General features: G+C 34.4%; 1 protein-coding gene across 1 annotated transcript in view; it reads right to left on the bottom strand.

Moving 5' to 3' along the window:
* LOC134840515 (uncharacterized) overlaps positions 1-19,570 on the bottom strand; it is a gene marked incomplete in the record, with an annotated part of 56,074 nt that overhangs the window by 15,454 nt on the left and 21,050 nt on the right. Inside the window, 9 exon segments of the mRNA XM_063856367.1 lie at positions 2,121-2,193; positions 2,748-2,899; positions 3,064-3,130; positions 10,121-10,209; positions 10,287-10,338; positions 13,100-13,213; positions 13,349-13,383; positions 13,873-13,954; positions 14,143-14,333. Of these exon segments, the coding sequence (XP_063712437.1) occupies positions 2,121-2,193; positions 2,748-2,899; positions 3,064-3,130; positions 10,121-10,209; positions 10,287-10,338; positions 13,100-13,213; positions 13,349-13,383; positions 13,873-13,954; positions 14,143-14,279 (801 nt within the window).

The following is a 19,570-nucleotide window of genomic DNA, read 5'->3' as shown; positions in this document are numbered from 1 at the left end:
CTTTACAACAGGGTGACCACTTTTATGAAAAAAAAAGTAGCGACCTCATAGAAAAGTACTAATAGCGACGTTTTAGCGACCTTACGTAAGCTCAATTTAGCGCCTCAGAAATGGAGACGCGCTCAAAATTTCCTGGACTGTTTAGTTTTGCCGATGCCATCTGGAAAAATTTGGTAATGTATAAACTAGTAATTAAGCAAACAAGTAGTACACACCAAAAATTGCTACTTACACAGAAGTAGCGACCTGTCGCTGATTAACGACCGAGTGGTCACCCTGCTTTACAAGAACCCAAAACGCTAAATTTTCATCTGTAAGTTGTTAGTTTTCAAACATTTAGGCAAGTTTAATCCATAATAAGCGCTATTCATGACAATGCATCCCTTAGGGATAGCTACATTAGCCGAAACACATAAATTATAAACTTGCCTAAATGCATAAATTGAATTTGAAATGCATAAATTATACACATGAAAAACCCTTTTAAAAAGCCTTAATTTTTAGCATTCCTAAACATTAGTTAGAGGCTCAAAATTTATAAAAAAAAGCCAATAATCGGCACCTGTATTTTCTTTATGTAACAGCTGTTGCAGCTTAAAGCCTTCTAATTTTTGAGCAATTTAATTTTCCTGCTTTCAGCTTGGTCATAAAAGCGACTTATTTTGCTGAACGGGGAGGGTTCTCATGCTTGAAGGACCGAATGCTTGAAAAAGTTCAACCAATCAAAATCGCTAAGAGTTTCTATTGGCTAAATGCCTTTCTCACAAAATCGAAGTCAAGATTAACAGAAAATGTATTAAATTAGTGAAAAATACTCAAAAAAATTAAAAAATTGCGGGTTACAACCGCAATACTATTCAGATAATCATCAAAATTAATGAGGTCAAAATTCTAAGAATTTTTCAGTCTTGACAACTCATCTGCTTAATATCTAATCGGTCAATATTAACACTAATGGCCTGGATTTATTTTCTTACCTTGAGATTTTCGCGATTTACTTGAGATTTTGAATACTCAATTCTGATTGGCTGAAAGTTAGCTAAAATTAATTTCAAGCATTCGGTGCTTCAAGCATGAGGGACGCCACCTTGCTGAACTATTTTGCTGCCCTAGAAATTTTCGCAAGAAAGAGCATGGAGAATAACAAGTAGTTCCACAGGGATGCCGGACATCAAGCTGACGTGACTTCAATCCGAATCGTAAAATTAGGGACTTCAAGTCAAACATTTTCGCAAAAAGTCTGAAATATGATTCATTTGAAGACTGTTTTGGAGAATTGCTCAATTTCATGATCTTTCTTTGCCAGTTTTTGACTTTTATCATAAAATTTAAGCCTCTCATTGATGTTTAGAAAAGTTGCAAATTAAAACATTGTTGAATGGGTTTTCTGTGTATAAATTATGCATTTCAAAATTCGGCCGATTTAAATTACTGAAGCTATTTCTAAGGGGTGCATGTCATTAATAATGCTGATTATGGCCTCAACAAGCTGATTATGGCCTCAATAATGCTGATTATGGCCTCAACAAGCGATTATGGCCTCAACAAGCGTACAGAAGAAAAAATAGTGGTTTGAGGTGCTTGTAAAGCTTAAATTTCGGTCTAAGTCCCTTCGGCTTCAAGTCCCGTCGTCATGTAGTCCTACACCCGATCCACAGTCCCCATATTGTTTTGGGAGAATAAGCAAAGCCAGTTTGGTCGACCTACAGTTTGGTCGCCAACTTTTTGAAAACGTGTTCTGCTCAAATTTCGTTTTTGTTTAAAATCGGCTAAAAAGTGATCGCATTAGTATTAACCAATCAAATTTGATCAGTGGCTTTTCTCTGCTTTGTACATTATAAATTTTTAATTTTAAAAGCTACAAAATTTGCACGGAATACGTAACAAGGCCCCAGAAACAGGTGATGTTCTTTTTTTCAATTTGGGAAAAATATCTCTTAAATTAATTCAAGGCTAAATATTTCAATGCAATATTATCAAGCAATTAAAAGCTTGTTTCTGTACATTCAATTTTTCATTTTTATTGATTTACATGCATGCCCTGAAATTTAGATGAAAATGGTCGCCTGAAAAAGACAGAATTCTGTGACACATCAGCAAAACAAACAAAAGAAACAAACCGCGATATATTTGCTCATTGACAGTTTGCAAAAATTGGCTTCCAGTTCCTTCCACAAATCATCGGGCCATTGTCTGCACACAAAAAACTGAAGATTAATCCCTTTTCCAGAGGAGATGCCTCATATAATGTATACCGTTTTCAAAATTTATTGCATATTCTTTTTGCAAACTTATCTAATTACTTACTCAAACTATGATCAAACCTCCCATGTTGTTTATACGTCTTCGCATGCAATTTTTTGGCCTGATTCAGCTTAATCTCATCAAGCATGATTAGCAAGGTTGTAAGACAATCATTCGCATTTAGATTATATCAATGAAGAAAATAATTTGTTCTTGCGGTTCAGAAAAAAGATACTTTTCCGGCAAACTTTTTCTAAGGTAAAGGAGTCAAATGAAAAGTAATTTCGTAGTACATAAATAAAAGTAACGCCAACCATTTAAAGCCCAAAAGCAGTAAGGACGAAATCCACTCTCCTTCAAATAGATTTGGTGGGAAATTAACCTAAAAACGAAGATATTAATTAAATTTGCAAGTGGATATCCCTGAAAATGCCCTAGGATTACTTAAAAACAAAAAAAATATTTAAAAAAAACAATTAACAAAAAATCAAAAATTTACGAACGCGTGAAAACTTCTCAAGTTCGGCAGACACGATTGAAATTGTCTCGTGACCACTTCTCGGTAGAATGAAGTCAATTGCAAATCATCGATAGGCCATACATTAAATGGCTCGTACATAACACCACAGAGGCCCCCCATATAATCCAGTGCGAACTAGACAGAAAAGAAAACAACGCATAAAAAAGATTCAATAATTCAAACAAGCGTCAAAATCAAAGTATTTTAGCAAATTTACACAGTTGAGATTTGTGTCTAAAAAATGGCGTAATTAAACGAGCAGATTTTCAGTAAAGTTAAATAAAGATTAAAAAACTTACCCGCATTGCGAATCTATGCAGTGTATTGGTAAATACTCTGAACAAATCGTCAGATTCCAGAGAGCGCCTGTAACAGAAAACAAAAGAACAATTACGGTATCTGCACCAGCGGCGCAGATTTAGGGGGGGGGGGGGGGGGGCGGACACCCCCTGCTGATCCAAAGGTACTCCCCTGCCGTCCCCCCTTTGTACTATTTTGAAATCTCCAATCTTGGCTTACAGACCCTAAAATTTTTCTAAAGGCAACAATATATACTAATTTTGAGAAGGGAGCGCATTTTTTGGCATGATTTTTCAAAACTTCGCATGGGGCGCAGAAAATTTGGCCAAATTGGGGTCTTTATAATGATTTGTGAGAGTTCGGAAAATCAGTTTGGTCGACCTAAAAAAAAGTCGATAAAAATTCGAATTTTTTTTGAAAATCCCCCTGGAGAAAATCCTAGATCTACCCCTGGTTATCTGCAGACTAAAATAATCCGGGCTATTACCATAAGTGAAGTTTAAATTTTACCCGCTACATAACAATAAATAAATACCATTATCACTGCCTAGAATTTGACCCACAGAGAATTTCATCTCGAGTGGGTCACCTCGAGAGCTTAAATAGCAGAATCATTGAAACGTGAGTTTGCATCAGTTAAAGAGGAATTTGTATACATACTCATAATATGAAAAAACCTGAAGCTTAGTTTGTCGTCCATTTCTAAACCTAAGTATTTACACAGAGGCAAAGCTGCGCTTTGCAAACACTTGCGAGAACACGAACAAAAAACAGCTCTATCAATTGACATAAGAAAAAGTAGAAATAAGCCTCAAGGCTTAGCAAAAATTCGAATTAGCAAAATCTGCGAAATAGCAAATTTGAGTCTCTTGCACTAACCATTCAGCCATGGATGCTTAAAATCCCCAAAAACTAGCCACCAATAATCCAGCTACATATGCTAATAAATTGCCAATTCGATGCAGCAAAAGTAGAAACAAATACAAAAAGATACAATTTTGTGCAAAAAAAAGTCGCAAATGATAAAGCCACATTATGTATAAATTGTGCATTTCAAAAAATTGTCAGATATATTGAATTAGAAAATTTCTGAAATCGAGATTTTATTACTATGTTGTTTGAAACAAAGAGGTCTCTTTGGTTCACTTGATGAATTAAAAATGCACAACTGTGCAAATTTGTAACTATGCGAATATCAAAGCATGTTATCAATCAGCTGTAAAGTTGCAACTAAATTTCAAAGGTGCAACAAAATATCAAAATATCTTATTGCCATTTCGATGCAGCAAATTCGACGCAGCAAATATTGTTGCTTCAAGTCGCAACAATAATTGCAACTTAGTCGCCGTAACAAAAGTCGCAACAATATTTGCGTTTCAATATGGAAAAAAAGAAAGTTCGTACTATAACACATTGCTTCGCAAGTGTAAATATAGGCTTGATCGTTTGAACGAAAAGTACCACTAAATGAATTTATCATTTCCAAATTTTTGCCAAAACTCATGCGAGAACTTTTTTTCAGATTGATTGTTTTTCGAAAATAGAAGTTCTGACTTTGCTTGAAAAAATAACGATGCATCATCCGCGTATAAAACTGGTTTTGTTTTTGACAAACCAAAGAGAGATCCTTTTTATGGACGAGAAGTAGCAGCGGCCCTGGTACTGAGACTTGAGGGACACCACATGTCAAAAATTCCATTTGAGATTTTTCATAATCAATAGCAACAAACTGTTCACGGTCTGTTAAATAACTTTCGAGAAATTTTCCAATGTTAACCCCTCATTCCATATTTTTTCCATTTTGAGAATGAGCTTTTTATGGTTTATTGGGTCAAATGCGTTCTTGAAGTCGATAAAAAAAGGTTTTTGCCAAAAATACGTTCATCAACAATTGAACAAATGAACTCAGTAAAGTCTATTACATCCTTACTGCCACTTTTTCTAGGTTAAAAACCGTAATTACCCGGTCGAAGTTTAAAAAAAAGAAAATTGGAAAAAAAATTCTAAACCTTGCTGATAAAACTAGTCCCTAGCTTTTCTGCAACTGACTATAACGTTTTTATAAAATGGCAGCACCTTGGCAACTTTTAAAACAATTGGATAACCTCCTTCATTTAAACAATTATTGAATAACTTTGATATATGCCCGCTAATCACTGTCGATGAAAGTTTCAATATAACTTTGCTGATACCATCCGAACACATTGAACTTTAGTTTTTCACAAGGAAAAATGTATCTAAAACTTCGTTAGCTGTATCTTCCTCCTTAACCATTGAATTTGATATACTCCTAACATTTTAAAGCAATTTTCGGATTCACTTTATTTGCACTTAATTTTTGTTACCAATTTCAGCTTTAAAAATGGTTGAAAACGACGGCTTCTACTAGGCAATGCCGAGACACTTTTCCTAGCACAAATTAAATTCTCTATAAGCTTGCAAAAATTTTGTAGCTGAAAATAAATTTGTAGTTTGAAAAAAAGACTACCTTAAAAAGCTTTAATCTTCAATATTGCGATTTGCTGGAACCCAATGCTTTCGACTAGGAAGGAAAACTGAGTTCTCCGTACACGATACGGAACATTGATACGAAACATCGGCTTCTACTAGGCAATGCCGAGAAACTTTTCCTAGCACAAATTAAATTCTCTATAAGCTTGCAAAAAAATTGTAGCTGAAAAAAAATTTGTAGTTTGAAAAAAAGACTACCTTAAAAAGCTTTAATCGGAGATCAATATTCCGATTTGCTGGAACCCAATGCTTTCGACTAGGAAGGAAAACTGAGTTCTCCGTACACGATACGCAACATTGATACGAAACAAAAATGTTTTTCACAGGTTATAAATTTTTTCTAATTTTGCTGATTTTTATAATTATTCCAAGTTTTGCGTTGACAAAAATCAAACGACTCCAACATCCCCAAAAAAATTAGTTGCTACAAAAAGTTCAGCGTTTAAACTAAATTGCCGGATACAAATGTTTCGTTTTTCCATGAAACAGCTTTATTCAGAAACAGTTCGAATTTGACCAAAAAATCTGTTACTGATGAGGAAGCTTTTCTGAAAAAAAACAACAAAATGTTTTGAATGTTTCTGGTTTTTGACAAAAAACAACAAAAAAATTCAAGAGAAACTTTAACTTCCATGTTGGTTTCTAGGAGTTTTCGAAACAATAGGTTATTCATAGAACAAAAATAAATTACATATTTTTGGCGCCGACTTGGAAGCCACGATAAAACGTTTTTGTATGCTTTTCCAATTGCTATCCAAAAAAGCATGCAAGAATTTTGGCAAAAAACATTTATTCCCACATCGAGAAAATACTCAACATTTTTCAAAATAGTTTTGTTTTTGAATACGTGTTCTAATTTTTTTCGCTTTCATCTTCTGGAGAACCATCGGGTCGCTTTAAAATTGACTTCAAACTCTCGTCGCGATGAAAATTGCTTGCTGTGGCCGATGTTGTAGTTTTCTCATGACCAGCTGCTGAAGACCGAAGTTACACCTGTTTTAAACCGTAATTTCTCGGATTTGTTCATAGCTAGATGTTTCAGATCATCCACAGCTTTTTTTGAAAAAAAAAACTGAAAAAGACTTATATACTCCTCTCACTTCTGATTTGAATAGCTTCACCTGAGAATTTTGGCTCGCTATCAAACCACAATCATTCGCATATTGCTTAAGGAGGGGGTCTGATGTTGGAAGTCGCTCTTTGATAAAAAATTGATTTTTTATTAGCAGAGTTTCGAATATTTGCTAGCCAAGAGTTACGGTTGTATATATCATTTCTCCTTTAGATATATAATTTTCACTGATAGCGGTGGGGAATAATCAAGATTGAGCTCCAGCAGAAGGGAATCATGATCGCTGACTTAAGTTTTTAAAGATAGTCTTGGCAACATATGTTTTGGCAAAGAAATATAACCAATACATAATTTACTTGTAGGTATAACCCTTGTGCATTCGTAATTGCGTTGAAAAAAAACCAAACGACTCTGGCATACCCAAAAAAATAGTTGTTTAGGTTCAGCGTTTAAATTAAAATCGCCGCATATAACTGTTTCGTTCTTCCATGAAACTTCTTCCGCTCTTCTAATTTGATGGCACGTTTTCCAAAATAATGCAGACCATAAAAAATTTCATCTTTTTGCAAAAATCAGTGACTAATTTCAAGAATAGGCCTAATATTGACATCAGAATCGAATTGAGTTCATTTTCTCACACTTGCAAAGAAATCCCACAATTGGAATTGAGTTTGTTTTCTCACATTTGCAAATGAAACTGTACAAAAGTTACTCATTTCGATGCGGCACACATCGGTTTAAGTTTCATTTGCAAATGCGGAAAAACAAACTCAATTCCAATTGTGGGATTTCTTTGCAAGTGTGAGAAAATGAACTCAACTTGAAAATGAGTAACTTTTGTTCAGACTGAGTTCGTAGAAAGTGACGGAACATTTTTGCTCTGGGTTTTTTCTCCAGACAAATTTCGACTTCTTCACTATCAATTTTTTGACGATCTTTTTATACACAGAGGCGAAGCTGCGCTTCGCAAACAATTGCGAGAGCACGTCAAAAAGCAGCTTTAAATGAAATAGGAAAAATTAGAAAAAAAATCGAATTAAAAAAACTTGGCTACGTATCGGATTCGAGCCTGCGACCTTGCGATTAGGAGTCTCACGGCCTGCACTCTCGGCCAAGGACTACAGGCAAATTAACTGCTAATAAATTGCCAATATGATGCAGCAAAAGTGGCAGGCTGTCTATACAAATAGACACAATTTTGCATGTAATGATTTGGAACATAACAAGCTGAAGAAAATAATCTTAACTTTGCATGTAATAAATTGGAAAGCATAATAAAATTCATTAATAATAATAAATTAGCCAAAGTATGAATAAATTATGCATTTCAAAAAAAATGCCAGATATATTGAGTTGAAAAATTTCTAAAATCAAACTTTTATTGTTGTAGTGTAGTTTGATCAAATAGCATCAACTGTGTTTATTTATAAGTGAACAAATTTCAAAGCACATTCTATCAAAAAGCCGTAACGATACCACCAAAAGTGGGAAAATATTTGCGACTTAGGTTGTAAGAAAGAAAAGTCATACTATAACACTACGCTCGCTAATGTAATCATCCGAAAAGTGTTTTTGTCTTGAGCTCAAACCATTTCACCAGTGATCATTTTTCGTAAAGTTATGAGGGTTTAAAGACCGGCATTTAGGCCAACTTGGGACAATCAACGAGCGATATATTTCGCGCTATTAACGCGTAAGCGGAAATTTAATGCGACTTTTTAAATCGTTTAAAACTAAGTTCGACCATCCTATTAGGTCTATTTAATACTTTGGTACATGCGAAGTATAGTACTGCGTACTTTACTTAACGTGTGGGGGATAATTTTTAGAAAAAAAACTCTTTTTTTATTTGTTCCATTTCTTCAAATTGGACACTACTCCATTGACCTTAAAAAGCAATCGGAGATTTCAAGGCTTTGCGCTGATGAGAGCAGTCTTGTTTTAATTGCATGAAAGTCGCTTGGCCAATGCGATGAGCAAGTGTGTCGATTAGCATGCGACAATTGCTTTAATTACGTTTACACTTTTTCGAAAACTAATTAAGACTGACGTATCCTGAATGTTCCGACTGCCTTTTGAAGGTTTACTTTTAAAAAATTGATAAATTTTCAAAAAAAAAAAGACTTTAAAAAACATAGAAAAAATCACCCGCCCACGCCCATTTGCTATGTAAAAGTACAAAGTAATATATTTGGCATAAAGCAAAGTATTAAATTGACCAAATGGCATGCTTCAATTCAATTTGAAACAATTTCTATGACGGATTGAATCTCCGAGTTAATAGCACGAAATATATCGCGCGTTGATTGTCCTAAATTGGCAATCTTTATACCCCCAGAACTTAACAAAAAAATCACAGATGAAATACGTTTTTAAATTTGAGCTCAGGATAACAATATCTTTCGAATGCGAATGGTAACTTAAAAAGCCTTTCATAAAATTACTAGTAAAAAGTCGATATTTGTCTACAGAAAAAAACACCACGAGCGCCAATATCCGTCACTTCAAAATTCGGAGCAATAGTCTAAATTAACAATCAATCAAACAAATCATTGGATTTGTTAGAAAAATTAAAATTTAATTCTTTCCTGCCATTCAGCAAATGCACACTATGTGAGTAAGAAAACTGCAGCAAGACAATCTTAACATAGCGAGCGAGTCAACGGCATTGCTTTACATGAGCATGCTAATAGGCACACATGTCAATAGGCCGCTCCCAATTAAGTTCACTGAAACTTTGTTTAGCACCAGCTGAGACAGTAGAAAATGCGCCGAATCCAGCCGAAAAAAAAGAGTAGCTCGTATGGTCATTCGAAATAGTTTTATCCGTTATTTCTGCAAACATCTGTTGTTCGAATTTTGTCAACAAATCACCAACGGATTTAGTGGGAGGTAGGGCGCGGACGCGCCTTCCCCGTTCACGGATTCGACCCCCCCCCCTGCTGACCCAAAGGGTCCCCCTTTTGTGCTATTTTGAGATATCCATTTTTGGCGGACTGACTCAAAAATTTTCTAAAGGCGCCAAACTATACTAATTTTGAGGGGTGAGCACGCGCCGAAAACCGCAATTGTCTGGTCAAAATTTTCTAAAAAGTGCCTAAAAACACTTTTTTGAAAAATTCGCCTGCGGGGCAAAAAAATTGGTCAAAATAGGGTCTTTATAGTGATTTGGCGAAGCTCAAAAAATCAAATTGGTCGACCTAAAAAAGTCGAAAAATTTTTTGATCCGCCTCCCCTTGAGGAAATCCTAGATCCGCCCCTGCAACAAATAACTGTTGCGCAACTTCGATTTCAAATTATGTTTTCTGTTGATCTAATGATATCTAGCAATTGCTTCTCATGTGAAAAATACCGTTCAGTTCAATCCTGATAACTTAAAAAAAACTCAAAAAGAGTTTTTTTTCAACAGATTTCAAGTTTACTGTTTTTGTTTTGTTTAATGAGAGGGAAAGGGAGGGTTGAGACTTTCTTACAAGTGATATCCGATATCTTGCAGAATTTTGAATTTTCCTGAATCAGAGTCCCAGTTAACTCCACCCGTCTTCAGATTCCTAAGCAAGCGCTAAAATAAAGAAACCCTTTGCTGTTACGCGATTCACTACCTTATAAATTAAAGATAAAATGGTAGTTCAGTCTAACCTCTCGTTTGCTGTTAATTTCCGAGTAGTTTTCAATCAGATCGGTCAGTGTACTGAAAATGATAATAAAACTATAACTGAAAATGTGTTCCAGCTGCAATCATGGTCAGGATGTTAACGTGCTCCTAAGTCTTATGATTTTCGTGATTTTCAACTTGATAACCGTTTGTTTAAAATTAATTTTTTTTTCACCGGACGATTTACCCCGCCCCACATTGATTTAAAGAGGCTTATACAAAAATGGGTCGTTTAGAAATTAACCATGATGGCAAAACCAATTGACATCAAAATCAATTAATAAAAAAATAAAAATAAAAAATAATTATATTCTGTATAGTCGATTCCAAATTTCAAAGAACGCTGCAATTTTTATTTTCTACCAACTAATTGATTAGTCATTTTGTTGTACAAATCATCATTGTTTTGGAACATTCTGAGGAAAAGCTTCTTTTATTTTAATTTTTTATCGACTTTCAGTTTCTTAGTTTTTTGCTCAAACGTTCTCCATGTAATTCCGTAGGCTAAAACCAGAAACTGAAAGTCAATAAAAATTAGTTCGTATATTAGGGGCAAAGCCTTGAATATTCCGAATTCCATTTAAATGGTCTCAAATAGCTTATGGTATAAATAAGGATGGTAATCTCATGATGGAGGGACCGAATGATGGAAAACTTTTAACCAATCAGGATCGTTAGACATTACTTTTGACTAAATGAATTTTGCGCAAAACCAAAGTCATAATTAACAGAAATTGAGTTATAGCAGCACAGAAAAGTTTTCTGTACAATTCGTGCAAATATGCAACAAACTTTTGAATAGTTTTTCATTTGACAACCGGTTTTAGGTTTTTTCCAATACCCAACTTCGATTTCGCAATATTTGACAAAACAAGTATCTGTTAATTTTCTTATTGGTCAATATTGATTTTTATGCTCTGGATTTATTCGCTTTTCTTGAAAATTTGCACAATTTTTGAGATTTTTGAATATTCAATTCTGAAAATACGGTCCTTCCATCATGAGGGACGCCACCATAAATTAAAATTAGATGAAAGAAAAAGACTGTAAACTTTTCTCCCCATAGCCAAAATCAATTAGTACTGATTATAGTTTGTAAAAAATAAATTATTATGACCAATTAGATTGCCCTAATGCAATTTGGAATTTTTGGGATATTTCGCCAGGCATAAATCATTAACTCACATAATGATTCGTTAGAATTAGATCCAATCAATTCGCTAGACTTTCATCATCATTGATGATGAAAATCAGCGAATTGATTGGAAGAAATTCTAACGAATCATTATAGGTCAATTTTTAAAGCACGCATATAATAGCTCAAGACTATGGATAACATTGCTATTTTTGATTCAAAAATTATCGCAGGTCAAATAAAGAGTTATCAGTTTGAACTGAATACCTTGATCGGTTTTGAAAAATTTTTCATTGGAAATTGTTTCGATCACCGAAAAAAATCTAGAATAACAAAATTGACCCAATAATTAACAAGACTGCTCGTAAATCAGGGCAAAGCAGGGGTAAAATTAGGGGTACAGCCGACGCAACCCCCACCACTAAAGGTTCGGACCCCACCGACCCAAAAGTTCCCCATTTGGGACTTTTTTAAGATGTCCATATTTGGCCGAGACACTTCAAAATTTTTCTGAAGACGAATTCAGCGCATATAAATAAAAATTATGATGGGGCGCGCGCCGATTTTGAAGAGGAGCGCTCGCGCTCAATTTTCGAACCCCCGAACTTAACAAGAAAAAGTTGATTTTTTTTCACATTTGAACTCAGGGCGCCGACATTGTCAACAACGGCGTATCAAAATTTATTTGGTAAAAACAATTATTTCAATCGCCGAAACTTGACTGAACAAAAACCACCCAAGCTTGAATATTCCGCATTTCTTCAAAAGTCGGAACAGTTAATTCAAAACCATTTTAATTTAAAGAGTGAGTCTGAACAACAGAATATCAAAGTAGAATTTATTCTTTCAATGACGTCAACAAGTCAATGAAAAACTTAGAAGCTAATACTTAAATGCTTGAAATAGTTCATATGTGAATCGGTTCAAAAAAGTCAAATTTTACATAGCAAGTCATTACAACGTAGAAAGTTTTCATTTTTTGAACAAAATAGGTGACATAAAACAAGGATAACCGGTTATTGTGCAAGTAGCACAGAATTTTGCGACCAGTCTTAAAAAATTTAAAAGATTTTTTTTCAAATTAGGGTATTTCTTTCAGCGTGGTGAGATAAAAAAGATTATAGAAGGGAAATTATTGTTGAAAGGAAAATTATTCTTGAAAAAAACGGCTAGAAAAACGAAAAAAATATTGGGCGCTGGCAAACCAAAAAAAACTAACTTTACTCGAGTAAAACTAAGTTTTCACGTTTTCAATAAGGCTATTGTACGCTTAGTCGCTCGCTTTATTCGCTCGAATCGGGAAGAAAAACCAAAAACTTCAGACCGGTTTTCACAAACTTGGAAATGTTTTGGAAATTTTCTAATGTCGTTCGAATCACGACTGTAAGGGCTTTAATATGATATATCATTCAACTCTCTCATATGATTATTTGTGGTAGCTGAGAAAACAGAAAAAAAAACTAAAACATACCCATATACAAAGTTCCTCCCGGAACAAATGGTCGGAACAAAATTTGGATCAAAATAGATTTAGATGAAAGTCTGAGTCTAAAAATTGAATATCTGTGTAAAATAAATTCTTTTTTAGAGAGAAGAAAATTTTAAAAGATTTTAAAAAACTGATACGCTTATACGCCTTTCATGATGTACTAGCAAACTTACCAGTGCTTATACAATAGGTAGATATCTTCATATGTATAGTCATGTAGTAACAAATCCATGAACAAAACACAGAGAAACATCACTTCATCGGTGGTGTGAAGCGTTGTGGTGTAGCTATGAACACGAGTGTCGATTAGCATACAGCATTTACTTACGAAGAAATTGAATATCTGCATCAACCAGAATTTACATTGGTGATTGAAAATCAAGATGTCACACAATTTAGACTGGCTATGCTAATCGACACACATGTCAATGGGTTGACCGCTATTAAGTCTTGAAGTCTAAAACAGACAATTCAAAATAAGCCAAAAGCCCTTATAAAAAATAGTGCAGAACAAAAGAAAACACACACTGCAAGCGATACATTCTGAATTTTATCATTTTCATATGAAAAATTTACTTGAGTCAAATTAAATAGTCATAATCGCCAAATTTATGCTTTCACACCAATACAAGCAATTGTATTGAATTATGTTAATTGTATTTAACTATCTGGAAGCTAAAATAACACAACTTTAAAATCAGAATTACCTTCCAAGTTGGCAGGCACCAATATCAATTTATGTAGAAATAATTTTTTTGTTTGCTATAAATTTTATTTCATAAAATTTTCAAAGGCCCTCAAATTGGTATGCCACTTTCAACTTTGTCAAATTAAAGTTTGTAATTTCACGGTTTTCTGGTGCCTGAACAAAAAAAATGCACCCCATTATGCCCAGCAGAACTGAACCGTGAATCCATCAGATAATTGGAGGATAAATTTTACTTACAATGTTTGGTACTTTTCTTAGTTGCGCTACTGTTATAGAGTGGTTTTCGACAAACTTCTTGAATGATTGGACATTGATAGCCCTGAAATAAAGGTGAAAATTGACCATGTAGACTCCATTTTGTATCAATCACTATTTATGAAGCAAAAAATTGATGCATAGAAAGTTAATATTTGGTTTATACAATTTAGATTGCCTGATAAAAAAAAAGCTTTTTTAAGTTCAGAAACAAGTTAAAACTCTCCTTAATATGTTTAAAATGTTTCTCACCGATCCATAATTTGGCGCCCATATGAAGAAAACAGGAGTAGCCTCTGGACATAAAAAGCGTATCTTGAATTAGTGCCAAACATGATGGATGGCACGTAGAAAACAGGTAAACATTGCAGGAATTGCACGTCCATCATAGTCACACAACACTTTAACTGCAGTTTCTGGTACAGTTATGATTAACGATCTGCCTGAAACAAATTGTTATTCAACCAAAGTATTATACATGTTGTACCGTATACGACAGATTATACGAAATAATCATATTTGTTATACGCAGTATACGACCACACGACAACTCATTTATGTGAATTTTTAGGCAATACAACAAAATCTCCACTAAATCTCAACAGTGCAGAGCATGTATACCTACATTTTGATACATGTACTTTTGAGATGGTATATTATGTGCATGAGTACATTAAAATTTAGAACTCAATCGAAGCATAATTTTCTATATTTAGAATTAGGGCATGTTATTTTTAAGATATGAACTCCGGTTTTCTCACACAACCAAGTGAATTCACTGCAAAAAGTCAATTTTTAACACAGGTGATGCTAAGCTTTGGACCACTTGCGGATACATCTAGATTAATAAAAATCGGAGTGCGGCCAGTATTTAGACAGCCGCGTATTCATACTGGTCAGTATTTAGACAAATACTGTTTCAACCAATCAGAATCGGGAAAAAACATAAATAATCCAAAATAAATAATAATTATTTATTAATTTCTTCTTTGTCTCGATTCTGATTGGTTGAAACAGTATTTGTCTAAATACTGACCAGTATGAATACGCGGCTGTCTAAATACTGACACGTAACCATAAAAATCGATGAAAATAATTGAGAAAAAAAAACATGCCCAGACAATAGAATGCAAAATCATCATAGAAAAAAACTTACCAAATGGTAACAAAGCCAGGATCTACTTAACAATCGCCCCTCTATGCTATCTTCTAAAAACTTGCCACCCCAACAAATATCGGCAGTTAATTATCATTGAAGCTTTCTAATGAGAACTCTAATTTTGCTGCAAACTGATTGGTCAAAAATTCGACTTAGTCTTCTTAACAATCAGCCCGATTGTCTTGAAAGAGGGATTGTTAAGTAGATCCTTCATTTGCTTCAAAACTCGCTCTAGGAGATTTTTTATTTCAAAACCCTCTAGGACTCTTCGTGAAAGTTAGAGCCCGGGTATCGTCTGGCGCTAACCAGGGACCTTATACCGAGAGTTGACAGAAGTCGGATAACTGAACCATGTCTTGTTTTGGAAATTCTGAGACATATTATTACATAATTGTTCCGACTTTCGTAACGAAAGTAACGGAATATTTGTGCTCGGGGTGGGTTTTTTTCAGACAAATTTTGGCTTTTAAACTAACCATTTTTGACGGAATTTTTTTATATCATTTGAAAGCTATTGTTGTCCTGAGCTTAAAATTGAAAAGATATTTCACCTCTGACCATTTTTTGTACGGTTATGGGGGTTAAAAGATTACAATTTTGGCCGATTTGGGACAATTAACGCGCGATATATTTCGAGCTATTAACGCGTAAGCGGAGATTTAATCAGTTTTAGAAATCGTTCCAAATTGGTCAAGAAAGCTTATATTCCATAATTGATTTGTTAATAGGAGCGAAATTTATCATTTTGTACTTCTTATGGCGTGTGGGGGATGTTTTAACAAAAAAATCTCAATTTTTTAAATAAGTTTTATTTTTTCTACATTTAAATTTTTCATGTTATTACTGCTCCATAGAACTTAAAAGGCAGTCGGAACATTCAGGGCTTCGCCCTGATACGAGCAGTCTTGTTGTTCCGACTTTCATAACGAAATATTTGTGCTCGGGGTGGGTTTTTTTTTCTTCAGACAAATATCGACTTTTTAACTAGCCATTTGTGACGGATTTTCTTATATCATTCAAAAGGTATTGTTGTCCTGAACTTAAACTTGAAACAATATTTCACCTGTGATCATTTTTCGTAAAGTTATGGGGGTTTAAAGATTGCCATTTTGGCCAATTTGGGACAATTAACGCGCGATATATTTCGAGCTAATAACGCGTAAGCGGAGATTTAATCAGTTTTAGAAATGGTTCCAAATTGGTTCAAGGAAGCTTATATGCCATAATTGATTTGTTAATAGGAGCAAAATCTATCACTTTGTACTTAATATGACGTATGGAGGGATGTTTTTACAAAAAATTCCAAATTAAAAAAAAAATTCAATTTATTTTTTTACTTTTAAATTTTTCATGTTATTACTGCTCCATATACCTAAAAAGGCAATCGTCACATTCGGGGCTTCGCCTGATACGAGCAGTCCTGTTATTATATGAGTTCGGATGATTGACATAGCGGATGTTTGACATATCGGATATTGAGCGTTCTGTATAAAATTCGAACTTTGCTGCTATCTGATTGTTTGAAACTTCGGCTAACTTAATCTACTTAACAATTAACCCCCTTCCCCTTCTTGAAGAGGTAATTATTACGTAGATCCCAAAGCCAAAAATACCTGAGCCAGAACTCTTCATGCCGAACATTTTTAAAAGTCAAAACAAATAAGAAACTTTAAATTACCCTTGCCCTCAGAACACATAAACGCACCCAAAAAGAGGCTATTGAGAAGATACGTAAGAAAGAGGCTATTGTGAAGATTCAATATAGACCGAAAAAAGACAAAACTGAAAAAATATTTATATGAAATTTCATGAAAACCGAGTTAGTAAAAACAGAACAACCATAAAAAAGCAAATTTCGAACAGGCCGGATATTTATAAACAAAAAGGCCCGGTAGATTAATGAGTTCAGGACAGGGTTGGGTTTTAAACAAGTTTTTGAAATAAAAACGTTTTAAACGTTTTAAAACGTATAAAATTCAGATTTTGCACTACTTTGTCAGATTTATACCACACATTCTTGGCTGACAAAAAACATGGAACCAATTTGAAACTTCAATTATGAAAAACTTAAATGCAAAACTTAGGCCATGGTAAAACATAAAAGTGCTTACAAACATATAGCTTGCTTCATATTGTTGCAGTATGACGTATTATAAAACAATAATTAAAAACATGAATAAAAAACACCTGTTTTAAAACATGTTTTTAAACCCCCTATAATATACCGTATCTGGCGGATGGATAATACGGGTATACTGTCGTCTACTGTTATGCGAGCTGTTCAATTGGTAATGTTATTTAGCACTACTGGCTATCAATTGTATTTAGATTGGATTCATTATTTAGATATGTCTCGAGCGGTAAAGACCTATCTTGCTTTAAAGGATGCTGGTTCCGATTCCTAGCTTCTGATATTTCGCAAGTCGATCGGCGCAAGTAAGAGCATGATTGGAATAGTATATTAAGTTGATCTCTATTCAATTGATTCGTAGCTCGGTATAAATCTCCAATGATTGGTATTAATTACCATCAATGTTTACATAGTTAAATAAATATATGATGCAGCTCTATTTTAACATCAAGGTGAATTATGTAATCTATTCGGTTCAGATGGTTAATTAGAATGAATGACATCATGAAGGGATGATGTCACACAACCTCACAAGAAGAAGTCTTCCCGGGTGGTTGAAGTGTTTCATCAGATACATTTACAATAATTCACATAATAATTTAAGACTGCTTTGATTAAGAATATGTACAAGTATCAATATGGTATGGGTCTATCAAAAGTTATATCGCAATAATTTAATAAACTCATAATATTAGAAGCACAGTTTATTAATTCAATTTATAAAACGAGAGAAGATAAATTATTTTAAACTTAAATGGGAGATAATTTTTAAGCAAGCCACCTTGAGTCGGGGTATGGGAGTTAAAGTGATAGATGATAAGGATAAATTAATGATATCATGATGTATTCATTTGTCAACTGTAACTAAATTTCCACGGCAAGAACTGTCGTGTGGAGTAGCTGAATAGTTTTGGTCGTCGTTTCGTTTTAATTTTTGATATCGCTGTCTTCGTTCGTTGTTGCCTTTCATTCTTTTTGTGCTCGTTTGATGCTGAAGTCTTTTTGATATGAGGCGGTGTGGTTCCAATCGTTGCCTCATAGATTGTGAATTGATTATCAACAACTTAACAGTGATATGTTTTGTTGATTTCTTCACCATTTCTTTTGAAAATTTTCAACTAGCTTAGCAATTAGTACTTTATATTACTTGCTAAAAGGTTGATATTTCATTTACTGTTCGTTGTCTATTTTTCAGAAGTCTTCTGGTCTTCATCGTATGGGCGTTTTGTGCCTTTATTGGCCTTACTCCCTGAATGAAGGTGATCGACTTTTTTCTTTGAAAAAGTCAAAATTACACATTTCTACGATGTTTTTGCATTGATCGCGATCATCGTATTGTGTGTAGTGTCTGACTTTTTTTTTTTTCAGTTCTTTTCTTCTACTGTAGCTGCACTTCACTCCTATAGGCTATTCAGACAATTTGCTGGTTCGCCTGAGCAAAATTTGGCGTCAGTTAGAGTAGTTGATAAATTACTTTTTTTTTTTTTTTCCATTAATTTCGTTTATCTTTTTTTTTTGATATCTTCTTGGCATTCAAGATTCGCGTGTTGTTCTTCAGTATCACTGACAACCTTTTAGGGTTGCCTAACAAGCACATTGGATGTTTGTTGGCTCATTTGAACGCTTTCTTTCTGAATTTCTGCGAAGATATCCCTCGAATTTTATATTTTTTCTTGTTTTGCCTATCATAAATATGGGAATAGTGTAAATTGATGTATTTCTCCAAATTTTGATCTGCTAGTGGATCGACTTCCTGCCTGTTCCTTATTGGTGGTCTAATGATTACTGAGCCCAAAAAATTTCTTTCTTCTCTAGCTAATATTTTTGGGGGGAGCAGAATCTTTTTATTCGTAATGTTTAAACGTTGGCAACAGGTGGATTTTTCGAGATCTTCATGAAGTTGTGATCTGCTAGTGGACTGACTTCCTGCCTGTTCCTTATTGGTGGTCTAATGATTACTGCGCCCAAAAAAATTGGTTCTTCGTTAGCTAAAATTTTTGGGGGGAGCAGAAACTTTTTATTCGTAATGCTTAAACATGGGCAACAGGTGGATTTTTCGAGATCTCGCGAAGTTGACTTCTCCTAGTGAGCCGACTTCCTGCCTGTTCCTCATTGGCCGTCTAATGATCACTGAGCCCAAAAAAATTGGTTCTTCGTTAGCTAAAATTTTTGGGGGGAGCAGAAATTTTTTATTCGTAATGCTTAAACATGGGCAACAGGTGGATTTTTCGAGATCTCGCGAAGTTGACTTCTCCTAGTGAGCCGACTTCCTGCCTGAGTCCTAGTTGGGCCTTGAAGGTATTCCACGGGTTCAAAGCGGTTGCATTACGTATATTTCGACTTGGGTGTCAGTTTTTCAGAAAAGCTCAACTTGAGGAAATGAGAGTTTT

Source organism: Symsagittifera roscoffensis, chromosome 2, assembly GCF_963678635.1.
Source record: "Symsagittifera roscoffensis chromosome 2, txSymRosc1.1, whole genome shotgun sequence".
Classification (NCBI taxonomy): domain Eukaryota; kingdom Metazoa; phylum Xenacoelomorpha; order Acoela; family Convolutidae; genus Symsagittifera; species Symsagittifera roscoffensis.
Note: the sequence above shows the minus strand (reverse complement) of the source record. Positions and strands in the feature narration are given on the sequence as shown.